The sequence below is a fragment of the Amphiprion ocellaris genome, chromosome 18, assembly GCF_022539595.1.
Source record: "Amphiprion ocellaris isolate individual 3 ecotype Okinawa chromosome 18, ASM2253959v1, whole genome shotgun sequence".
Classification (NCBI taxonomy): domain Eukaryota; kingdom Metazoa; phylum Chordata; class Actinopteri; family Pomacentridae; genus Amphiprion; species Amphiprion ocellaris.
In genome coordinates, this window is record NC_072783.1 from 14,312,705 (window position 1) to 14,334,344 (window position 21,640).

At 40.8% G+C, this 21,640-nt stretch overlaps 1 protein-coding gene across 2 annotated transcripts in view; it reads left to right on the forward strand.

Moving 5' to 3' along the window:
• The first annotated feature begins 2,057 nt into the window (after positions 1-2,057).
• Positions 2,058-21,640, forward strand: part of LOC111586083 (putative uncharacterized protein MYH16) — a 139,855-nt gene continuing 120,272 nt past the window's right edge. Inside the window, exon 1 of one of the 2 annotated variants that reach the window (XM_055004769.1) lies at positions 2,058-2,190. In XM_055004769.1, the coding sequence (XP_054860744.1) occupies positions 2,098-2,190 (93 nt within the window). In that variant the 5' untranslated portion in view covers positions 2,058-2,097. Of the gene's footprint in view, positions 2,191-9,976; positions 10,169-21,640 lie in introns of those variants that run through there. The other variant, XM_055004770.1, reaches the window with a different exon arrangement.

Sequence of the window (21,640 nt, forward strand, 5' to 3'; positions counted from 1 at the left end):
AAGACAACTGCAAGACCAAAATTGGGTCTTTGGGACTTTTTCTGCTCCCCCTGCCGAGGAAGAACAATTTTTGGACTGAAAGAGACTTTGTACGGGGCTTCCAGATCCACTACTGAGTTCGTCCAGACGCAGGTTAGACATCGGGCGTGGCAGCTAAGGCCAAGTTGCCCGTCCTCTCTGTCTCCCAAATTATACTGATTAGAGAACATTCTTAGAAAGGCTCAGTTTTAATAATTTTTAGTGTAACTGATTTGTTTTAATTATATTTGTTATTGCCTAATCAAGAACTGATGCTATGCCCTTGCTGAATTTATTCAATAAAACACTATATTGCATTTAAAGAGAAGATTAATGTATTTTTTATAATTCATATGCTTCGCATGCCAGTAAAAAGTTAAGTCTATTGTGTGCATTAGAACTAAGAGGTTCCTAAAGGTTGCTTTAGTCCTAACAGTGATTTTAAATCTTACCCTTGAGGTTTTCTGTTCCTAACCTCTAAAACTAACCTAGGAATATCACCAAGTGCAAACAGAAATAAGAGGAAAGCTGTCGTTAACAGACGTGACTGATAGGTTGCTTGGTTACTTAGGCTACTTAGCTGGGCCGCATATCAGAGTAAGAAGGTAAAGCGTTTGGAAGTAGACAGTAAGAACCTAGGCGAGTATTCCTTGACACCAGCTTAATCATTCTGCTGAATCCTGTTAGACAAACCACTAATAGGCAGATAGAATCTAACCCTAAGAAACGGAGAGCTGGTCCTGATTTATCCTTAGCAGGTTAAAGAAGGCAGATCTGACGACATACTATAAATTATTTCTGACTTGGCATAAAGGACTATAGTGCTATACTAATTGACATGCTTGTGTGTTTTTCACTTAATAGTCTTTAGACATTGGACATTGTGTCTCAGAGGAAGCAAGTAGCATTGAGAGGGCGGCCCATTTTTGTTCGAGATGACCGAGCTGCTTTTTTCCTGAAGTGTTTGTTAAGTAATAGTAAGTGAAGGAAATACTTTAAAATGGAAGTAAAAACACATACATATTTTACTTGTAGTACTATTTGTCCCTCTAGATGAATTTGATGTAAATTCCGGAGTTTACGGAGATGATAACAATAGATATGTCTGCCTTCTCTCTGATTTAAATAAACTAGATAGCACTTGGCTTGTGGTGCCATCTAGTTCCATGAGAGCCAACACCTCTATGGCTGGTATCTCAAAAACTTAGCAACTCACGCAAAAAATATCAAGAAGGATAAGCAGCACATTTTGATAAATCACTACAGATATGATAAGTCTGTGCAGGAATTAATTTCTTTTCTCTTGGAGAAAAATAATCCTTGAAGTGAGGGAGTAGACAATTTGAGGTGGGGTTGTGTGAGTCACTGAAACCATAGTGCAACATGACCCTATTTTGGAGAAGCAGCAGCAGGTGTACTGATGTAGGAAGCTGAACATGTGTTCTCCGCTTTACCTTGCTGTTGAGGCAGCTTTTTCTGACAGGAAACTATTGGTATATAAGCCAAATATAGGTCTGTCCACACTCAGGATATTCCTTTGGCAGAACCAGTAATTTTACCTTACAGAACAGAGTTACCAGGTACCAGTGCCTCACTAACTTAGTTTTTTAAATGGATGGCTGATGCACAGTAAAGTAACAACACAAATGAACTAACTAATCAAGGCAGTGGTAGACCAGCAACTCCAGTGTTCTGTGAGGTAAAATGACCTTTTCTGCCAAAGGAGTGGTTGCTTTGGAGAAAACGATATTTGTCTCATATTATATTCCAATTGTAAAGGATGTGCGGTGGCAAGCAGCTTGCATATTAGTAGTAATATCGATATTTCTTATTAAGCGTCAAATATATTTTACTGTTGACCCTAGATGAAAGGGATGCTGCTGTTGCATCACAATTTCAAAACTTCCATCAGTTTATGGCAAGAGTCAGTAACATGAAACTAAGGATAAGCAGATATATCTTCCATCTTTTAGTTTTCCCTTGCACTTAACCATGCATTTGTTACTTTTCCTCAGGACACTGACCATGAACAAAGAGTGCTCAGAGGTGTGTCTGCTGGCCTCCTTGCTGTCGTAGAAGATGATGATGCCAATACAACACCAACTGTGCGAGATGTGGCTTTGGTGTTGGAAGGGGCCGTCGTCCTGCATGACCTACCAGACCTCTGCACTGGTTTGCTTATCTCTTTGGCCTTCTCTATGCAATGAACACTGAATATCCAAAGCAAATGAGGTACACCTTTGAAGCAGTACAGACCATTTTTTTTGAGCTTGGCTCTCGGTGTTCATACCGTACAAGGTCCCTGAAAACAAAATTCATAATGTGAATGTTAAGAGATGCTGACCATGGTTGCTTTTTGGTACACCCAAATAGACAGATTCTTTATTAATCCCAAGAGAAATTCAAGAAATGTTCATCTAAAATCAGCAAAATAAACACTAATAATACCAAAAGGCCAAAGAAGTACCACAGTTTTGTGACACTGGAGAAACTGTTTTTAAATCCACCCTGTTTGTTGATCGTTCATATTATTGTTCATCCACTTCTGCCACTTCCTTTTTGGACAGCTGGTTGGCCTTATCTTATTAGTCTTTGTTTTACTTATAATGTCCAAATCCAAATCCAACTTTATTTCTAAAGCACTTTAAAACAACACTGTCGACCAAAGTGCTGTACACATTAAATAATAGAATAAATGAATAAATAACGAAAAAAAAATACAAATAAAATAACGCGAGTATAAAAATAAGAGATAAGACACAGGTTGTACAGTAAAAGTCAGCCCTAAGCTGAGCCATACGCGAAGTTTAAAAAAAAATGTGTTTTTAAAAGAGATTTAAAAATAGGGAGGGAATCAGCCAGTCTGATATTTAGTGGGAGCTCAGTCCACAGTTTAGGAGCAGCCATAGAAAAAGCACGATCACCTCTCAGTTTCTTTTTGGTCATAGGCACCACCAGTAGAGCTTGATCTGCCGACCCCAGTGAGCGAGAAGGGTTGTAGGGAACAAGCAGATCACACAGGTACAGGGGGGCCAAACCATGAAGGCATTTAAAAACAAATTAAAGCTGCAAGCAGCGTTGGACGGGTCCTCGCATCCATGCTGGTCGGCGAATCCACGCAGGTCCACCAGGTGGCGCTGCGACCGAGAGTGCATGTCGGCCTATGGATGTGATGAGGGCTGGACTCTGATCACACGTGTAAAATTTCAGGAAGATCGGACCATGTCCAGGCTAGTTATAGAGCATTTCCTTCCATCCACCAGGTGGCGCTGCGACCGAGAGTTTATGTCGGCCTATGGATGTGATCAGGACTGGACTCTGATCACACCTGTAAAGTTTGAGGCAGATTGGAGCATGTTTAGGGCAGTTACACAGCAGTTGATGTTTCATGGCGAAGCATCAAAATTCACGAGGCCACCATGGCCACGCCCTCAGACTTAAGGTGAGCATTTTGATAACTTTTGATCACCCATGCCTGGAGTACATCCTGGCCAAATTTCAGCTCTCTCGGTGTTACCCTGTTTGAATTTATAGCTTTTGAAAATGTCTAAAAATGAGCCAAAATCGTCAAAACATATGACATATAATTCAAAATGGCCGACTTCCTGTTGGGTTTTGGGCATGGGTGTCAATTACATTTTTGTGTGTCTTGACGAGTTACATATGCCTACCAAGTTTCATGATTCTAGCTAAAACGTACTGGCCGTAGTAACTGTTTGAAAATTTCCAGGTGGCGCTATGGAGCCATTTTACCACACACATGTGCAGTTTCCCTAAAATATGAAATGGGTTGCCGGTCCAGATATGTGTGGTAATTTTGGCGAGCATTTGAGCATTTTTAACCTGTCAAAAAGTACTTTGTTTATTACGGCAACAATGCGTTGCCACGGCAACAGTGTTTTATGAATTGTCAAAATCTTCACACTGTGGCATCATCTAGGCATAACCAGTCAGCTGACCAATTTTCAAGATGATATGAAAAAGTTTCCGGCAATGGTAGGTGCAAATGTAATGACAATTACTTCCTGTTGCCAATAGGTGGCGCTATGAGTATTTCTAAATTTATGAGTGTGGATGTGTTCAGACCTGGACTGGTGTCCACCATATCAAGTTTGGTCCAGATTGGACCCTGTCCAGCTGAGATATTAATACTTCAATTTTCATGGTGAGAAATCAAAATTCGCGGTGCCACCACAGACACGCCCTTTGATGACGAGCCACCATTTTCTCTGGGAATCATCATCAATGTGTTCTGGCTTATGTCACCGAATTTGAGGTGAATCTGATCAACGTGCTAAGAATAGTACATCAAAGTGTAAAAAATGTCTATTTCCTGCTACCACAAGGTGGCGCTATGATTGTGAATGTATATAACCGCATGGATATTGTCAGGGCTGGACATTGATCACACATGTGAAATTTCAGGCAGATTGGAGCATGTACAGCTGAGTTAGACACCACTTCCTGTTTCATGGCGAAGGATCCATTTTTTTGGGAGTCGCCATGGCCACGCCCTTTGAAATGAGATGAACATTTTGATAACTTTTCATCAGGTCGTGTGTTTGCATATATTGGCCAAATTTGAGGTCTCTCGGACTTATCCCCGATGAGTTATTAATTTTAAAAAATTTACAGCTAATTCAAGATGGCCGACTTCCTGTTGGTGTTAGGGCGTGGCCATGATTGACTTTTTTGAGTTTTGTGATGTGCTGAATATGTAGACAAAATTTTGTAACTGTAGATGAAACGTCGTTCAAATTGGCCTAATGACCAAATTTGCAATTTTCCAGGGGGAGCTATGGAGCTATTTTCCCACACACATGTGCAACTCCCATAAAATATCAAATTTTTCACCAGTCCTGATGAGCATGCCAAGTTTGATGCGTTTTGGGGTATGATAAGGCCGCCAAAAAGGCAATTCAAAAGACGGAGAAAAAATTAAAATAATAATAATAATAATAATAATAATAATAAACCCGACGAATTCCAATAGGGTCTTCGCACCATTCGGTGCTCGGACCCTAATAATAATAATAATAATTCCTTGCATTCCAACAGGGTCTTCGCACCATTCGGTGCTCGGACCCTAATAATTCCTTGCATTTCAATAGGGTCTTCGCACCATTTGGTGCTCGGACCCTAATAATAATAATAATTCCTTGCATTCCAATAGGGTCTTCGCACCATTCGGTTCTCGGACCCTAATGAAAAAAGCAAGGGTCCAGGAACTGACCCTTGCGGTACACCACACGTCAGAGGGGCCGCAGTGGAAACAGAATCCCCGACCTGGGCGGAAAAGCTTCTGTTGGACAAATATGATTTAAACCAGGCTAAAGCTGGACCTTTTATTCCCACCCAGTTCTCCAACCGTGACAGTAAAATCTGGTGGTCCACCTTATCAAAGGCTGCAGTTAAATCCAACAGGAGAAGAGCAACAGTATGACCAGAAACAGAAGCCCGAAGAACATCATTAAAGACCCTCAACAAAGCCGTATCAGTGCTGTGGCCAGTTTTGAATCCTGATTGGAAGACTTCAGAAATTCCACTTTCATTTAAAAATGAGCTCAGCTGAATGTACACAAATTTTTCCAAAATTTTTGACAGCAAAGGAAGTTTGGAAATTGGCCGATAATTGGAGAGTGCCTGTCGATCAAGGTTTGGTTTCTTTAGCAGAGGCTGGACCACAGCATGTTTAAAACATAAAGGGACAACACTATTGGCCAAGCCGCCGTTAACAATATCCAGGACAAAAGGTGCCAATGTCGGAAAGACCTCTTTAAAAAGACGAGGAGGAATCACATCAATGGGGGAGCCTGTAATTCTCATTTCACTGAAAAATTGTTCTAAAAGATGCAGGCTAACAGGTTCAAACTGATTAAAAACAGCAGAATAAGTTACTGATGTGCCTGGGTCATATGCAGGGTGACATATAAGGGCTCTAGTGCTCTCCACTTTACGAATGAAAAACTGCAAGAAATCCTCACACATTTTCAATGGGTCCTCGGGATGGTGGGGTTCTGGAGCACTGAGAACTGTTTTAATAGTATCAAAAAGAACACGTGGGTTGTTACCGTTGGAAACAATGATGTCAGAAAAGTGTCTAGTTTTTGCATCTTTGACGGTTTTTTGATAGAAATGCCACTTATCTCTCAGATTCTGAAAAGACACATGTAGCTTATCCTTTTTCCATTTTCTTTCTGCCTTTCTGCACTCATGTCTGGCAGCGCGCGTAACGTCATTCAGCCAGGGTTCAGATTTTGGTTTAGACAGCCTGAGTTTCACAGGAGCGACAATATCTAATGCAGCTCTGCAAGCAGAATTGAAACCAGAGCAAAAGTCATCAATGGATCTGTTTAAACATAGAGAGTCATCTGCGTTCAGGACAGAGCAAAAGTGCGGAGCGGTGGAGGGATTAACCATACGGCCACGACGCACAGGCGCACACGGTTTGGATACAGCACAAGATAGGGGAATTTCAAATAAAACAGGGAGATGATCAGAGAAAACTGTATCACAAATCTCAAGCTTAGAAACAGTAAGACCATGAACAAGATCGAGAGTGTGGCCATGTTCGTGTGTGGGACCAACAACACACTGTGCAAGATTAAAACATTCAATCAAATTTAAAAAGTCTTTCGCCAGTGACTTTTCAGGACAACACACGTGGATATTAAAGTCCCCAGTAATGAGAATGCGGTCATACACCGGTACAAATTCAGCTAGGAAATGCGAAAAGTCACTAATGGAGTCTTTGCTGTATTTGGGTGGCCTGTAAATGACAGCGCACAATACCGGGGGCGCAGAGCTCAATTCAAATATGTTCATTTCAAAGCTGACATATGATGCCGTGGGTACGAGCTGCTTACACTTAAAGTTACTTTTAAAGACAGTTGCAAGCCCCCCTCCACGGCCGGATGTTCTCGGGGAGTTAAAATGCAAACAGCCAGGCGGTAAAAGTTCACAAAAGGCACTCGACTCACCCACAGCCAACCATGTTTCGGTTATAAAGAGAAAATCCAATCCCCGCGACTCGAATAAATCCTTCAGGATAAAAGTTTTATTTGCTAGCGATCTAGCGTTCACCAGGGCAAACCGAACAGGAGGAGCAGGGGCGTTAGCTGTCAGTGGATTCCTAGCTATCAGCTGGAGATTCAGCTGGTTCACCCGACGCCAGCGAGGGTTAGCAGCTGGAAGGCGGTGAGTGGAGAGTTCTTCGTCCAGACCGACCACTGGAACCAAACAGGGGTCGATTGGATCCAGAGTGCGCCATGAAACGAAGCGGTGATATTCCGGTCCGATCCGTTGGAGCGCCTTAGCAGAAAGAGCCAGCCAAGCCTTCAGTTTCACCAGCAGGCCTCCACGCTTACCCCGGCGCCTGCGGTGCGGCTTACGCGCGGGTGGAGCACGCCCTCGGCACAGGTAAAGCCGGTATCCCAGAGAGAAGCGGGGGGCAGACGGTTTTGTGCCCATCGTGTTCAAATGAGACCAAGTTTTCAAAAGAGGGTCTCAGATCAAGTAGGGCTTGGCGGTCATAAACCAGCAGAGAGTTGACATTTACAGTGACAACCAGTAAAACTAGCAAAAATACAAGAAAAGTGCACAGAGACAGAGGGCAAGCCACACACACTGGCGCCATCATGTTCTCACTCATACCAATATAATGTATAGGATTTGGGCTGCAGTGTGGAGCAGTGGCTAGCAAAAGTGAAAGTGTCAGTTGCCATTTGACGAGGTGCGTATCAAGGGTTTTAATTGTTGAAGTTCATTGTTCATAATCAAATTGTATTGTACATGCTGGTGTACACAGTCATTTTAAACATGCATGTCCCCTTTGCCAGCAAAATGGAAATTTGTACAATTGAGAGATGAGGCACTAGGTGTTTATTTTATGATCTGTTTTAATTTCTTTGACCTGATATGCTCATGCAGTCGACACCCTCATGTTTACAACCATGTTTCACAAGGAATAAACAGTTAGTTTAAGCCAACTTTCTGCTCTGTGCTTTTTCTTTTATTTTCTCATTTATTTATTGAGCATTTCTTGTGTACAATTAACTTTGCTTTTATAAATCTAGTATTTATGTTATTTTAGCTTAGAATTGTTTGTTAATTCAACAAAAAAAATCTGCCTTCGTAGAGTATAGAAATACATGACATGGAAGCAAGAATTTCATTGTTAGCCTCACAGGAATGTCACCATTAGATGAACAAAAATATTATCATTAGGGGAACAAGAATATCCAAGTTGGAAGAACTCGGATATCGTCAATATGTACACAAAAAGTTTCAAGTTGGCAGGACTCAACTATTGTCTTTCGGTGAACAAAAAGATCTAAGTTGGCAGAACTCTTGTCCTAAACTTAAAAACTGTAGTACAGTCAACAATGGTGGACAAAAGTTGAGAAAATTCAAAAATCCATTGCATCATGTTGCCTCAAAATTTTGAATTTTCTCAAGGTTTTTTTTTTTTTTTTACAGTGTCCGTACACTATATTACCAAAAGTATTCACTCACCCATTCAAATAATCAGAATCAGGTGTTCCAATCACTTCCATGGCCACAGGTGTATAAAATCAAGCACCTAGGCATGCAGACTGCTTTTACAAACATTTGTGAAAGAATGGGTCGCTCTCAGGAGCTCAGTGAATTCCAGCGTGGAACTGTGATAGGATGCCACCTGTGCAACAAATCCAGTCGTGACATTTCCTCGCTCCTAAATATTCCACAGTCAACTGTCAGCTGTATTATAAGAAACTGGAAGTGTGTGGGAACGACAGCAACTCAGCCACGAAGTGGTAGGCCACGTAAACTGACAGAGCAGGGTCAGCAGATGCTGAGGCACATAGTGCCAAGAGGTTGCCAACTTTCTGCAGAGCCAATCGCTACAGACCTTCAAACTTCATGTGGCCTTCAGATTAGCTCAAGAACAGTGCGCAGAGCGCTTCATGGAGTGGTTTTCCATGGCCGAGCAGCTGCATCCAAGCCATACATCACCAAGTGCAATGCAAAGCGTGGGATGCAGTGGTGTAAAGCACGCTGCCACTGGACAACTGGACAACATCAGTGTGTGACCTCACAAATGTGCTTCTGAATAGAAGGGATTAGGAATGGGATGTCACTTACGTTCATATGCGAATCAAGGCAGGTGAGCGAATACTTTTGGCAATATAGTGTATGCAACTTTGTATATATCACTAAAATTTGTTTAAAAAAAAAAACTGGTGTCGGATGCTTAAACGAGGTGGTGTGTTGCTTATTTTTTGAATATAAATACAAATAGCATGTTATATTTGCGGGCTGCACAGTGGTGTAGTGGTTAGCACTTTCGCCTTGCAGCGAGAAGATCCCTGGTTTGTGTCCCAGCTTTCCCGGGATCTTTCTGCATGGAGTTTGCATGTTCTCCCTGTGCATGCGTGGGTTCTCTCCGGGTACTCCGGCTTCCTCCCACAGTCCAAAAATATGCTGAGGTTAATTGATCATTCTAAATTGCCTGTAGGTGTGAATGTGAGAGTGATTGTTTGTCTCTGTATGTGGCCCTGCGACAGACTGGCGACCTGTCTAGGGTGTCCCCTGCCTTCGCCCGAGTCAGCTGGGATAGGCTCCAGCCCCCCCCGCGACCCTAGTGAGGATTAAGCGGTGTATAGATAATGGATGGATGGATGGATGTTATATTTGCAAATTTGTCCCCTTTAGAGCATTATTCCTCTACGCAGGAATGCGCTTTTTTTGAGATGAAGTGTGCACGTTGCACATTGCTATGCTGGAGGCCGGCTGTCTGTCTCCCAGTGTGCTGTCAGAAGCTGGTATGGCTTTAGGCAGGGAGGAGGGAGGAGAAGTGTGTGGGTTTGGAGGGTGGGATGTTCAAGCTTGTTCATACTTTTTTTTGCACGTTCCCTCCCTTCCTCCCTCCCTCTCTCCGTCCTGCTCCTCAGGGTCAGGTAGCAGACGCAACACACTCTCGCACACACTCCCACAGCTTGAAGAGACTACACACACATGCACAAGCTTCACTTCCTCCCCAGAGCCCAGTCGGGTGAAGCAGTATGGGTGGCTGTGAGCTGTGAGGATGGAGAAGAGAGTGTGTGTGATCCAGACTGACTTCCACCAGTACAGACCCACCATCGCTCTGCACAGCAGATCTCTGGCACATGTAAGAAACCTGCCTCTCCTCCTCTGACACCGTCTTATATTCTGTCTTAAGTCTGTTTTCTGTCTGTCACTGTGCTCTTCTACTTGTTGCAGCGCTCTGCCTCAATGCAGGCCCACACCTCTAGAAAAAAGTGCTGCTTAGTTCAGCAGGGGGCGTCTGAGTGTGTAGTATCACTTATGACATATGGTATGTTGCTTCAAGCGTTGTACATCTCGGTTTACCATATTTCTGGATGAGTGTAACTGTTGTAGTTTTAGCTATTAGTGAATCAGTTTGAAATGGTGTCATGTTACTGTCATACACTAGTTGTTCCCGCTTACATGCACACACACATTTCAGAGGAATGCAAACAGACAAGCATCAGAAAGCCTGAAGACACTAAAACAGTCAATGTCATTTGTTTGCACACAGATTTAAGGTACAGCTAAGAGGACATCAACTACAACCCTTTAAAAAGACAGATATAGTTTGACATTTTGGAAAGATAAGATGATTAATACCACTCTCATGTTTGTATGCTAAGTATTGATCTGGAGCCAGGAGGAGATTAGTCCAGTTTAGCACAAAGACCTGAAGTAGTGGGAGACAGCTAGTCTGTTATGCTGAAGTTTCAACATGAGCCTATCAGCACCTAGCATGCATTCTAGCCACTCAAACACAATCAAATCAATTGTTCTATTGACTCTCTTGTCAGACTCACTCAATCATTTAAACCATTCACTGCGCTCAGATTCTCAGAAGATACTTGTTAAATCAGTGACCCACATAGACTACTTTATGCACAGCAGCTGTCATACACAGATACAGTTTTTGCAGCATCTAATAACCATCAGTTAATATCATGATGGTTGAAAGATGACCAGCAGAGGGCGGGTCCTCTGGTTGCAAAGAAAAGTTTGATTGTATAGAACTAGACCAAGATGGCGACTGCTGAATTACAAATTTGGGGCTTCAGATTGGTATTCCACTAAAAGTAATGCCAAATTTGATTAGTCTATCTCATATACAGTATAAGATTAATATATCTTAATTAAATTCAGACTAAACAGAAAATTTGATAAATGAATACTTTAATAAACATCAATGTGATAAGAAAACAGGACACGGAAAATATATCGAAAAAAATATTTAATGCGTTCTTCGATTTTTTTTTTTTTTTTTTTTTTTTTTTAGTGGGGCTAACGTGGAGGGGGCTGGCAACTAGCCAACTTGGAGCAATAAAGATAGTTTGGCTGCACGTCTGAGGAGCTTAATGTCATCCATCTTTAAACTCAGTGTACGAGTATAAATGAGAAAGACTGCGTTATCCAAGACTAGAGCTAAATAATTCCAGTGTAAGTGTGAGAATGTTAAGCAACCATTGTCTGTATATAAAGATGGACAAACCCTCCATGACATCACCCAAAGGCTTCCTGGATAGTAGTTTTGAAGCTCAGTGTGGTGTCTCCAGCCATCATTTCAGTGCCTGACTCATCCTAACTCTCAGCTTATCCAAAAATGAGCAAAGAAGTGTGCATGAGTGGAACTGATTTTCCATATGTCACACAAAGCGGTCTTTCACTTAACTATCCAATGCTTTAAATTGTAATACAATTTAAATGGATAAGTCATATAAAAATTCAACTGTCATACAGCAGTCATGAATGGAGAAATTAGCTATGGAGACCAAAATTGTCTTTTGCACCAGGGTGTAAGCATGTTTATTCCTGCTGTAAAACTGGGCAATATAACTAGGGATATATATATATAGGGAAAGACTCGCTTTTGAAGCCAGCCTCAAGTGGCCATTTGTAAAACTATAGTTTTTGGCACGTCTGTGTTGACTTCACTTTTCAGTCTGGAAGTTTTCTTCTTGAGGGCTGTGCAGTGGCTTGGTGGTTAGCACTTTCACCTTAGCTAGAGGATCCCCAGTTCGCATCCCTGCTTTCCCAGGATCTTTCTGCATGGAGTTTGCATGTTGTCACTAAATCAACTGGGCTAGACTCCAGCCCCCTGCGACCCTAATGAGGATTGTGCAGCGTATAGATAATAGTTGGATGGAAGTTTTCCTCTGGGAAGCAACCAATGAAAGACCAGCCTGAGGTCCCCATGATGACAAAGCTTAAAGGACCAACAATTGTGCTCATTTGGCTTTCACATATGAGGCATGCGTATGTATTTACACAGAAATTAACCTAATACAATTTAAAAACTATTACATTTAAATTTTAAAAATTTAAACGGGAAAATACATTAACCTGCTGTCACTGATATTAAAAGAATAAACTGGTTACATGATAGAGCTGTTTTATTTGGAGACCTTGTATCTGAGATTTGGTTAAGCTGTGGCCCACATATGGCTGACATTTGGCAGCCAGGAGTGGACCATTATTCCCTGCAGTATGTGGACCAGATGAAAGAGTCCAGAACTGGGGCAAAATAATTTTACTATCTGGATTCATTCTCTTATCAAGAGTGAATACTACATGGACGGTTAATACCAGTTCTCTGCTGAGACTGGTCCTGTACTCTTTAACTTAGAGCATGTGGGAGATACTAACGCTAGACACAGGTAAAACTACATTTAAGAGCCACCTGGTTTTGCATTTTGCTGACAATCCATGTCCAATGAGCAACCAATTACTGTTTTCAAGTATCTTTTTTTTCAAAGTTTTTTTTTTTTTGCCTTTTAGTGATAGGTGCAGTGGAGAGAGACAGGAAAGGAGGGAAGACATGCAAGCAAAGGGCCGTGCGCGGGAATTGAAGCCGCTGCGTTGTGGACCAGCCCCCGTACACTGGTTGCCCACTTAACCCATTGAGCTATACGGGTGCCCTGTTTTCGAGTATCTTGGCCATCACTGATAATATGTGACTGCGTGACATAGACCCTAAGGCTCTTTCAGCAGATGGAATGCCGGTCTGACCTCTTGTTCTTGTCTCTGTCTGTATTTTCACACCCACATACATGTTGTACACACGTGTACACACAGCCGGCTCTGCCAACAAAGACATGAAAAGCTGTATAGTTTTCTTCCTTCATGATGCAACATATGGGCCAGAGAGAAAACTTTTCACCTTTCTGTGTGTTTCATCTTAAATGGTGCTAAATTGAAAGGAGTCTTGTTGATCTCCTGATAATACTATGTTTGGGTCTATTCAGTTCAGTGTAACTACAGTCATGTTGTCTATAATCTGTTTCTGCTGTGGTCCAACTATGTCAGGAATGTCAATCAAGCCCTGTCAGCATTACAGTTGGCAGCGAAAAGAGCAAAAACTCTGTGCTGCCTTTATAATGTCAACATTTATCCCACCACTGTAATTACATGACAACAATAGTGTCATTGATATGATTTATAAGTGGGTATTATTGCACCTGACCTGCAGTCAGTCAACCCCATGAGTGTAAGTGAACTGAGAGGTGCTTCAGTGATCAAAGGCTGGCTGTGCCTTCCTCTGTGACCTGGATCCAGAGTTCAGCCAGAGGCCAGGCTTCACCCTGCAGTCCATTCATCTGGGAGCAGTTTACACGCTGGAGTCTGTATGGTAGAAATGCCGCTCGCCTGCAGCCACAGAAAGTTAATACACACTGTGACTCATGTGATGTACTGAAAACCGGCTCCAATCGATATCATCCAACCAGAGAGCTGCAGGATCAGCAGTCTCACACCTCAGTTGTGGACCTAGAGTAACGCGTTAATCTGCGTCACATACAGGCAGGAAAAGTAGCAGCAGCTGTTGATGCAGACATGCTCGTGTAACTTGTGCAATTTTCAAAGTTGGTGAGACAGTTGTTTAATTCCAGAACAGTAACTTTTAGATTTACTTTTGTAGATAATACATAGGTTGGTTGTGAAGTGTTTGAGAAAAAAAATACAATATCTGTACGACACAATTCATATTGCCTTTGACCAAGCAGCTTCTTTCAGGATGGAAAAATTAAATAGACACTGAAATGCCAAACACTGCCAGTCCTCAAATGTCCACTTGAGGCTGACTTCAAAAGTGAGTCATTCCCCAAATACTTCCATGGTAAAATGCTTACTTTTACAGCAGAAGTTAGGTGTTTACACCCAAGAACAAACAACAGTTTTGGTCTTTGTAGCTAAGTTCCATGTCTATGACAGCTGTACGAGTTTTTATACATCTCATCGTTTAAACTGCATCCAAGTTTAAAAGTTATGTATAATTAAGGGCTGCTGTGACAGGTACCTACCATCACAGGGCAGTACACAGGACAAAGATGTTGTGCAACCTGCCTCAGCTCCACTCACACTCCACCTCTTTGCGCCTATTTGGATTAGCCATGAGTTAAGAGGAGTCAGGCACTGCCAAGATGACAACAGTCGGAGCCACCACACAGAGCTTTAAAACGACTTCTCCCAAAACCTGTGAATTAAGTCACAGAGAATTTTCATCTTTATATACAGCATATGAATTAGACTAACTAGAGTTACTAACATTGTCCCAAACTAGATTATGTCATTTGTCTGAATTGATTTTGAGTGCAAGCATCTCTGACTGGAGATGATCACAAATGTAAATGATTAAAAGTTTATTTTAAAAATGTAACAGCTAACCTGTTGTGTTTTACAGCCATTTTGAGTATTAGAAGTGTATTGTTTTATAGTCATGTTTATTTTTAATTCATTCTTGTTAAGTTGACAGATGGCAGTTGAGTTGTGTCTCTGTCGCACCAGCATTTAAAATTTCAACATTTCCAAGCTAAATCACAGTGGAACAGTTCAGTACAGGTGCAAAATAAATCTGCACAAAATTTCCGAAATCATCTTTGACAAACTGGACAGGCCGGTGGCGCCTCACAGCTAGACAGTCCTGGGTTCGAATCTTGTTCTGGGATCTTTCTGTGTGGAGTTTGCATGTTCTCCCAGTGCAACATGGGTTCTCACCTGGTTCTCTAGCTTCCTCCCACAGTTCAAAAATGTGCTGTTAATTGGTGATTCGAAATTGTCCAACGGTGTGAACATGAGTGTGCTTGTTTGACTCTGTATGTGTCCCTGTGACAGACTGGTGACCAGGGTGTCCCCTGCTTTCACCGTAGGTCCACTGGGATAGACTCCAGCCCCCCACACCCCTAATGAGGATAAAGAGGTGTATAGATAATGGATGAATGGATCTTTGGCAAACTTTGATATGACAAATTTTTTACCATAGAGTTCAAAACAAATACAATTTTGAATGAAGGGAATTTCTTGCCGAGCCGAGCTGCTTCTTTGCCTCAGTCTCTGATCTGTTTGCTAACTTGCTAGGCTAGCATTATCCTGCTGTCACGTCTGTTACTAGTGCACATATCTGAGTAATGTTAGTCATCTAATTTTGCTCACACAAGAGTGTATTTTTCAAAATGTTAAACTCTTTCCTGCACGGCGGTTTTGAGGCTCAGTGTTCTGGCTCCAGCTGTTGCTCTCTTGGCAGTACTTGTCTCCCTCTAACTCCTGGGTAATCCAAAAATGAGCCAAGAGTTGGAGCATGTGTGGAGCTGAGTCAGGTCATACAAACATCTCTGGAAGATGGACTGTCCAATTATAGCACCCACGTATCACTCAAAGCAGCCATGGCCTTAATTAGGTATAACTTTAAGCCTCAATACAATTGAAATGACTGAATAATATCTAAAAAAAAATTCTGCTGTTAAGTTGGGCATTAAATGAAGGCCGCCCTTATGGGAGGAGTTTCCAGCAAGGACTGTACAAAAGATGAATGTTGCCAAATGTAAAGCTCAGAATTGCAGGTTATCAGTGTTTTCTGTTTGAAGCTGGGACCTTGTAAAATCTCCCACACGCCACACCTGGACTAACTAACACAACAGATCAAAATCTCCAACTGTTATAATTTTCAAAATAACCACCAGCTGTTACTGTTACAGTTGTTACTGGTCCTGAATTTAGACTCATTTAAATTACTTATGTATTTCCCTGAATAGGAGTCAGTTGAAGTCAGGGATTTTCTGCAGCCAGGATGTAGTGGTCCTTTTTAGGGTACCTCCAGGTTCGCACTGCGGTAGCTGATGCCACTGAAAAACTTTTATGACTCTTATGACCTTAAAAATTAATTGCAAAACATTTTGCTGGTCACTGGTCTGTGTATTTCTATCTAAGGTTATTAATATTAGAAGTGCTCCAAAAAAATACCAAAAAGCAAGAACCAACTCATTTAAAATTGAATGTTACAACTTTTCCGAAGGCTATTTTTCTGGCTACTGAAACTAAGTAGACCATCATCTGTATTCTGTTCTCCAAGCTGGCAGCTAGACTAACTCACACTGGAAAATCACTGGAGAGTCACTCTCTGACTGTTCATACTTCAGCCAGTGAGGAGATTTCTTCCTACATGGCAGCTCTGCCTCTGGAGATGAAATGTTTGAATAAAAGTGCATTTTAAAGGTCCAATAATAAGGTTTTCAATCCTTTTTTGTGAAATAGTTTGGCTTATTACATGTCTGAATCATGTGTGCAGTAACTGGGGTAGCATCTGAACCTCCTGTAGATGTAAATAGGTGCTGAGAAGGTAAACAGCTGTTCAAATTAAAGAGAGGAAAGGAGATCATGGGTTTAAACCCCAGTTACCTTCACTCAGACCAATCAGGAATCAGAGGACCAAGCTGTTGCTGAAGCATTGTCTTGGACAAATGATAAATGTCAAAATATGAACAGTTTATACACAGCTGTGAATCAGATGGACAGGCAGAAAGTTTGTTTTACAGGGACGGGAAATGCAGAAACAAGCTCTGAGCTTCAAGTCAAAACATGAAAACTTTGCTCAAGTCTAAGCTGCATTCATCTCACAGAGAGGGATTGCACTGCGACAAAGGCACCATTTAATTTGTACAGCATCAACAATAGCGACAGCTTAAGAGGCTGAGCCCTGTGATCATGTTAAAGGTGAACCATTGATGTGTCACATTTATCCTCCTTTGCTTTTTCAGGCCTCAGTGTGCAGATCGATGTTGATTGTGATGGTAAATCCCGCAGTGACAGGTTAGTGTATTGTGTGTTCAAACTGACTACAGGTAAAGGAAGTTCAGGTGTGTCAGGAGACAAGTCCTTAATATACATGTTCTACATCTTACTTTTTATTTTTTATTTTTTTTACATCTTACTGAGCCACCCTGGCTTTTACCAACACACACTTAAGAAACATGACACCACATTTCCCTGTCTGATTTTCCTGCTGACAAACTGCACAGTTTGACAGGTAAACTGGACGTCAGGGCTCAGAGAGCTGACCTAATACGGCTTTTTTCCAGATACCGACACTCAAGCAGCAACAGGTTTTTGCTTCTGCCTCTTCTTCTTCTTCAGATCTCACGATGGAAAATCTAATCACATCTGTTATTCCACATCCATTTTTTTTTTTTTTTTTGCTTTGAAAGTACAGCCAAATTCACTTGTAGAATCTTGTTAGTTGTGGGGAGAAAGTAAAAGAGGAGTGATTGAATGTGAAATTCATTTTAAATGCATGCAGTAGATAAGAATAGTGCATCTGTGACAAGATTATTTGCTGTGAATTTAATCTGGGTAATCCATTGCAAGACACTGCTGGCATTGCTATTTACATTAAGCATAATTACAGTTGGGCATGTTGGCTCGGTTGTTAGCACAGTTGTCTCACAGCTAGGAGATCCTCGGTTCATGTCCTGGCCTGGGCCTGGGATTGTTCTGTGTGGAATTTGCATATTCACCCTGCACTGTAACAAATTGCTGTAAAAATACAGCATATTTTGTACAGTAATATACCGTTCTTTGTAAATACAGCTGAATACTGTAAATTCACGTGTTTTTAAAGAACAAAATATTAACAGCAAGCTACCATACAATCTTACAGCAGATTACAGTATTTTTCTGGTTTGGGTTTATTTGAGTGTGACTGTTGGCGCAGTCCGACCGTAACTCGTCTCGGCAAATCTTCCTGCACATCACCACATTTAGCAAACAGCCAACACAAAAAAGTGACGAAATAAGTTTAAAACAGTATGTATCAGTGATTTTACTCATTACTGAGGGAAGAACTGGGAGAAAAGGAAGAATTGAGGACAACGATTTTCGGCCCGGCTCAGACCTGCAGGGACCACCTGTAGCTGATCCATCCTGCTCCGGTTCACTTAACAAGGTAACTGTGATTATTAAAAAGTCAACCTTACTTTTAATTCTGTCAGTCTATTTTGTGTTTTATTCTGTGACAGTAACATAAACATAACCAGTTAGTTACTGCTTGGTGTTAGCTACGAGTCGCTAGCACGAATGCTAATGTTTTCCAGACTGTTAGCTAGCAGCTAGCTAGCTAGCATGCTCCCCTTTGGCTGCAGAATGGACAAAACTTTGGCTCTTTCTTTTAAACCAGACCAGGAAAATGAATTTCTAAGCAACCAGATCCAACTAGGTTAAGTTATCTATCTCTGTCTTTCGAGTAATTTTCCATCAAATATCCAATGTGATGCTCCACTGATCTGTTATCAAAACAGCTGCAAAAATTAGATTTAAATGTGTATTGAACTAAATAGCTGTTTTAAGTGGAAGCCTCTGTTTTGCTTAATAATTTGAGTTTCCTGTTTATTTTTGTTTGTATGTTTTTTTTTTGATTAATGTGGCAGAGTTCCATATTAAGTGTAAGGGATCTTTGCCTACACACCTAATATATTCTTTCTTTGTCATTTCGTTGTAGGTGCTTTCTTGGTAATCAACCCTGAGGGGAACAAAGGGCAGCCAGGAGAAGGTGATGTTCGAAAGGTCTGGGAAGCTGTTCCAGAAAAAGGCATCTACTGTAAATCCACATGTAGCCTCCTTTATAAAAAGACTGATGGACTCTGAGTGGGACTTCATGTAAACCCACAACACCTCTCCACACAGGACTTCACTTTCACAAAAGGAAAAGCCCAGTCTGCAACCAGATGTTCATGTTGTCATTTTAAGGTAACAGGTCTCAGTATTGTGTTGGGTTCAGTATAAAATACTTCAGTTCCAGGTTTGTTCCTTGACTAGGTTGTTTATTGGACATGATCAAGAGTTATGAAAGACTGATTCTGAAGGCAGGGTACCTGAAATGTGATATGCAATTTTTAAACAGATTGTTGACAACCTGTTAAACATCATTAAGTGTTTTTATAGATTTTATTTTACAAGACTTCAATTTCTTGGAATTTGTTAATTGCTAAATGTGTTCAATGCAGTAGTTAGATAATTTAAGTGATATATAGGTATCTTTTGTTACAGTTCAGGAAAAATGGAAACCAAACTCAGTGTACCTGAACTAGAACCTGGGAACCTGTTCAGCATGAGGAAATGATTGTATGTTACTAAAATTTAATGCGTTAAATAAGTCAGTTTTTGGACTATGTTTGATACAGAGTTGGCTTTAATAAAAGCTAAATGTTGAAAAGTCATCTCTTGTCTGAGCCATTTCTATGCTATGCTATTTCCTGGGGCTTTCATTTTGAAAGCCTCAGGAAATAGCTCTCTAAACAGCATAATACCGTAATATTTTTTACAGTAATAAACTGTTGTTGTAGAATACGGTAGGATTACTGTAAAATAACAGTGCGCTGCTGGCAACTTTTGCTGCCAGCTCTTTACTGTAAATTTACAGGGAAATTTCTTAGAGTGTGTGTATGCGTGGGTTTTCACTCCAAAAACATGTTGAGGTCAATTGGTGATTCTAAATTGTCCATAGGTGTGAATGACAGTGTGATTGCTTGCCTTCACCCTAAGTCAACTGGGATAGACCACTCCCCAGCCCCTGTGACCCTACAGAGGATTAAGCGGTGTATAGATAATGGATAATGGACAATGCCAAATAAAATCACTGCAGCAGAGATGTGGTTTTACAGACGCATGCTACACATATCTTTTACGGCCAGAATAAGCAATGAAGATGTTTTATAATTACTAAACACAAATTATATACTATTGAACAAAATTAGGAAGTGGCAAGTAATATTTTTTTGGACATATAAGGAAAGAGACCCTGGAATATATTGTCACAAGTGGAAAAAATTGATGGGAAGAGAGGACGAGGCAGACAGAGTATGAAAATGACGGACTGACATCATGGCTACATATGGAACGAGAAATAGTCACAATTCAGAAAGCAAAAGATAGGGTTTGATGTAGAGAAATAATCGCCTACACTGAATGGCATGGCACTTGATTGACTGAAATAATGGATGGATAAATACCATTAATCCATCTAATCAGTATTTTAGGGGTGTGACTATACAGAAAATTCAGTTCAGTATGTATCTCAGTTTTGGGGTCACTGTTTGGTATTTTTCCTACATTGCGGAGAAAAAAGTAACATAAAATAATATTCAGCAGTGTCTTATTGGTCATATTAAACACACTTATTCCATGCCATTTTTTTGACATTTCAATTTCACTTGGATCTTTGTGAGGTCATTTTGGACATTGCTTTTCAGTCATTTCATCCTCTGTCAGTCTGTCTATTCAGTAACGCACTGGAAAATGTACTTACAAGGTCCTTAATGTGGTGTCATGCTCTCCTTTCAGTTGTAGTCCACACCCAAATCTTACAATGATGTAAAAGGACATTTTTTAAAGAAGCATTAGGAATGCTATGTGGTTGTATTGCAAGAATCCAGGAGGAGGTCCTGTGAGCTCAGGCTTTGGTTGAACAGTTTTATGCTCTATATGGACATGTTTAATCTGTGTTAATACAGTTGGTACCAGATGACTGAGGTTTGCCAAACAGGACAAAACTAAATCACACATTCACATTTTAGAAAAAAAATAATCCAGCACAATTTTCAATTGCATTTGTTGCAGTTTTCTAAAAATCAAAACCAACCAAAGATTTTAGTAACACTTAAGTTCCTATATTCAGCATTTATTACAATAAAACATGTATTAAATAGTTTAAAACATACTAAAAGGCTTTTACTAACCCAAACCCCCATTAAAGTTATTTTTGTTTCTTATGTGCTTAACATTGACTTATACAAGTAACCCGTTAATAAAACACAAGCCAAGGAATTTCCAGTCAATTGATTCATGAATTAATCAAAACTGCCATATCATATTTTCCCCTGGACCACTTGAGATGTTAATCTAGCTATTATGATACTTTAGGGTATTTGTGATGATACTGATAAGTTAGTCTCCTATGAAGATTAGTAAATTACTATATTAAGTATCAATATACTGTTATCCATCCATGTTATACAACAACTTGAGCTTGTTCGTGTCCACAGAAGTTATAGTCACTAAAACATACAATAAGAAACAAACAGCATATTTAACATTCTTGGTGTAGTTACCTCCACCACTCAGCCCCGTTAAAGCAAACACAAACAACTGTAAGCACTGTTTCTCCCACACCTGATCACTACATGGTACAGAGGCCTAAGGTCAGACAGGAGTTCAGCCAGCAGAGCTTGTTTGATCAGAAACAGACAGTCATGTAGAGATGATGTTGGATGATGGCCTTCATTTTATTGCAGGGACTCCTCTGAATCCTCTTCCT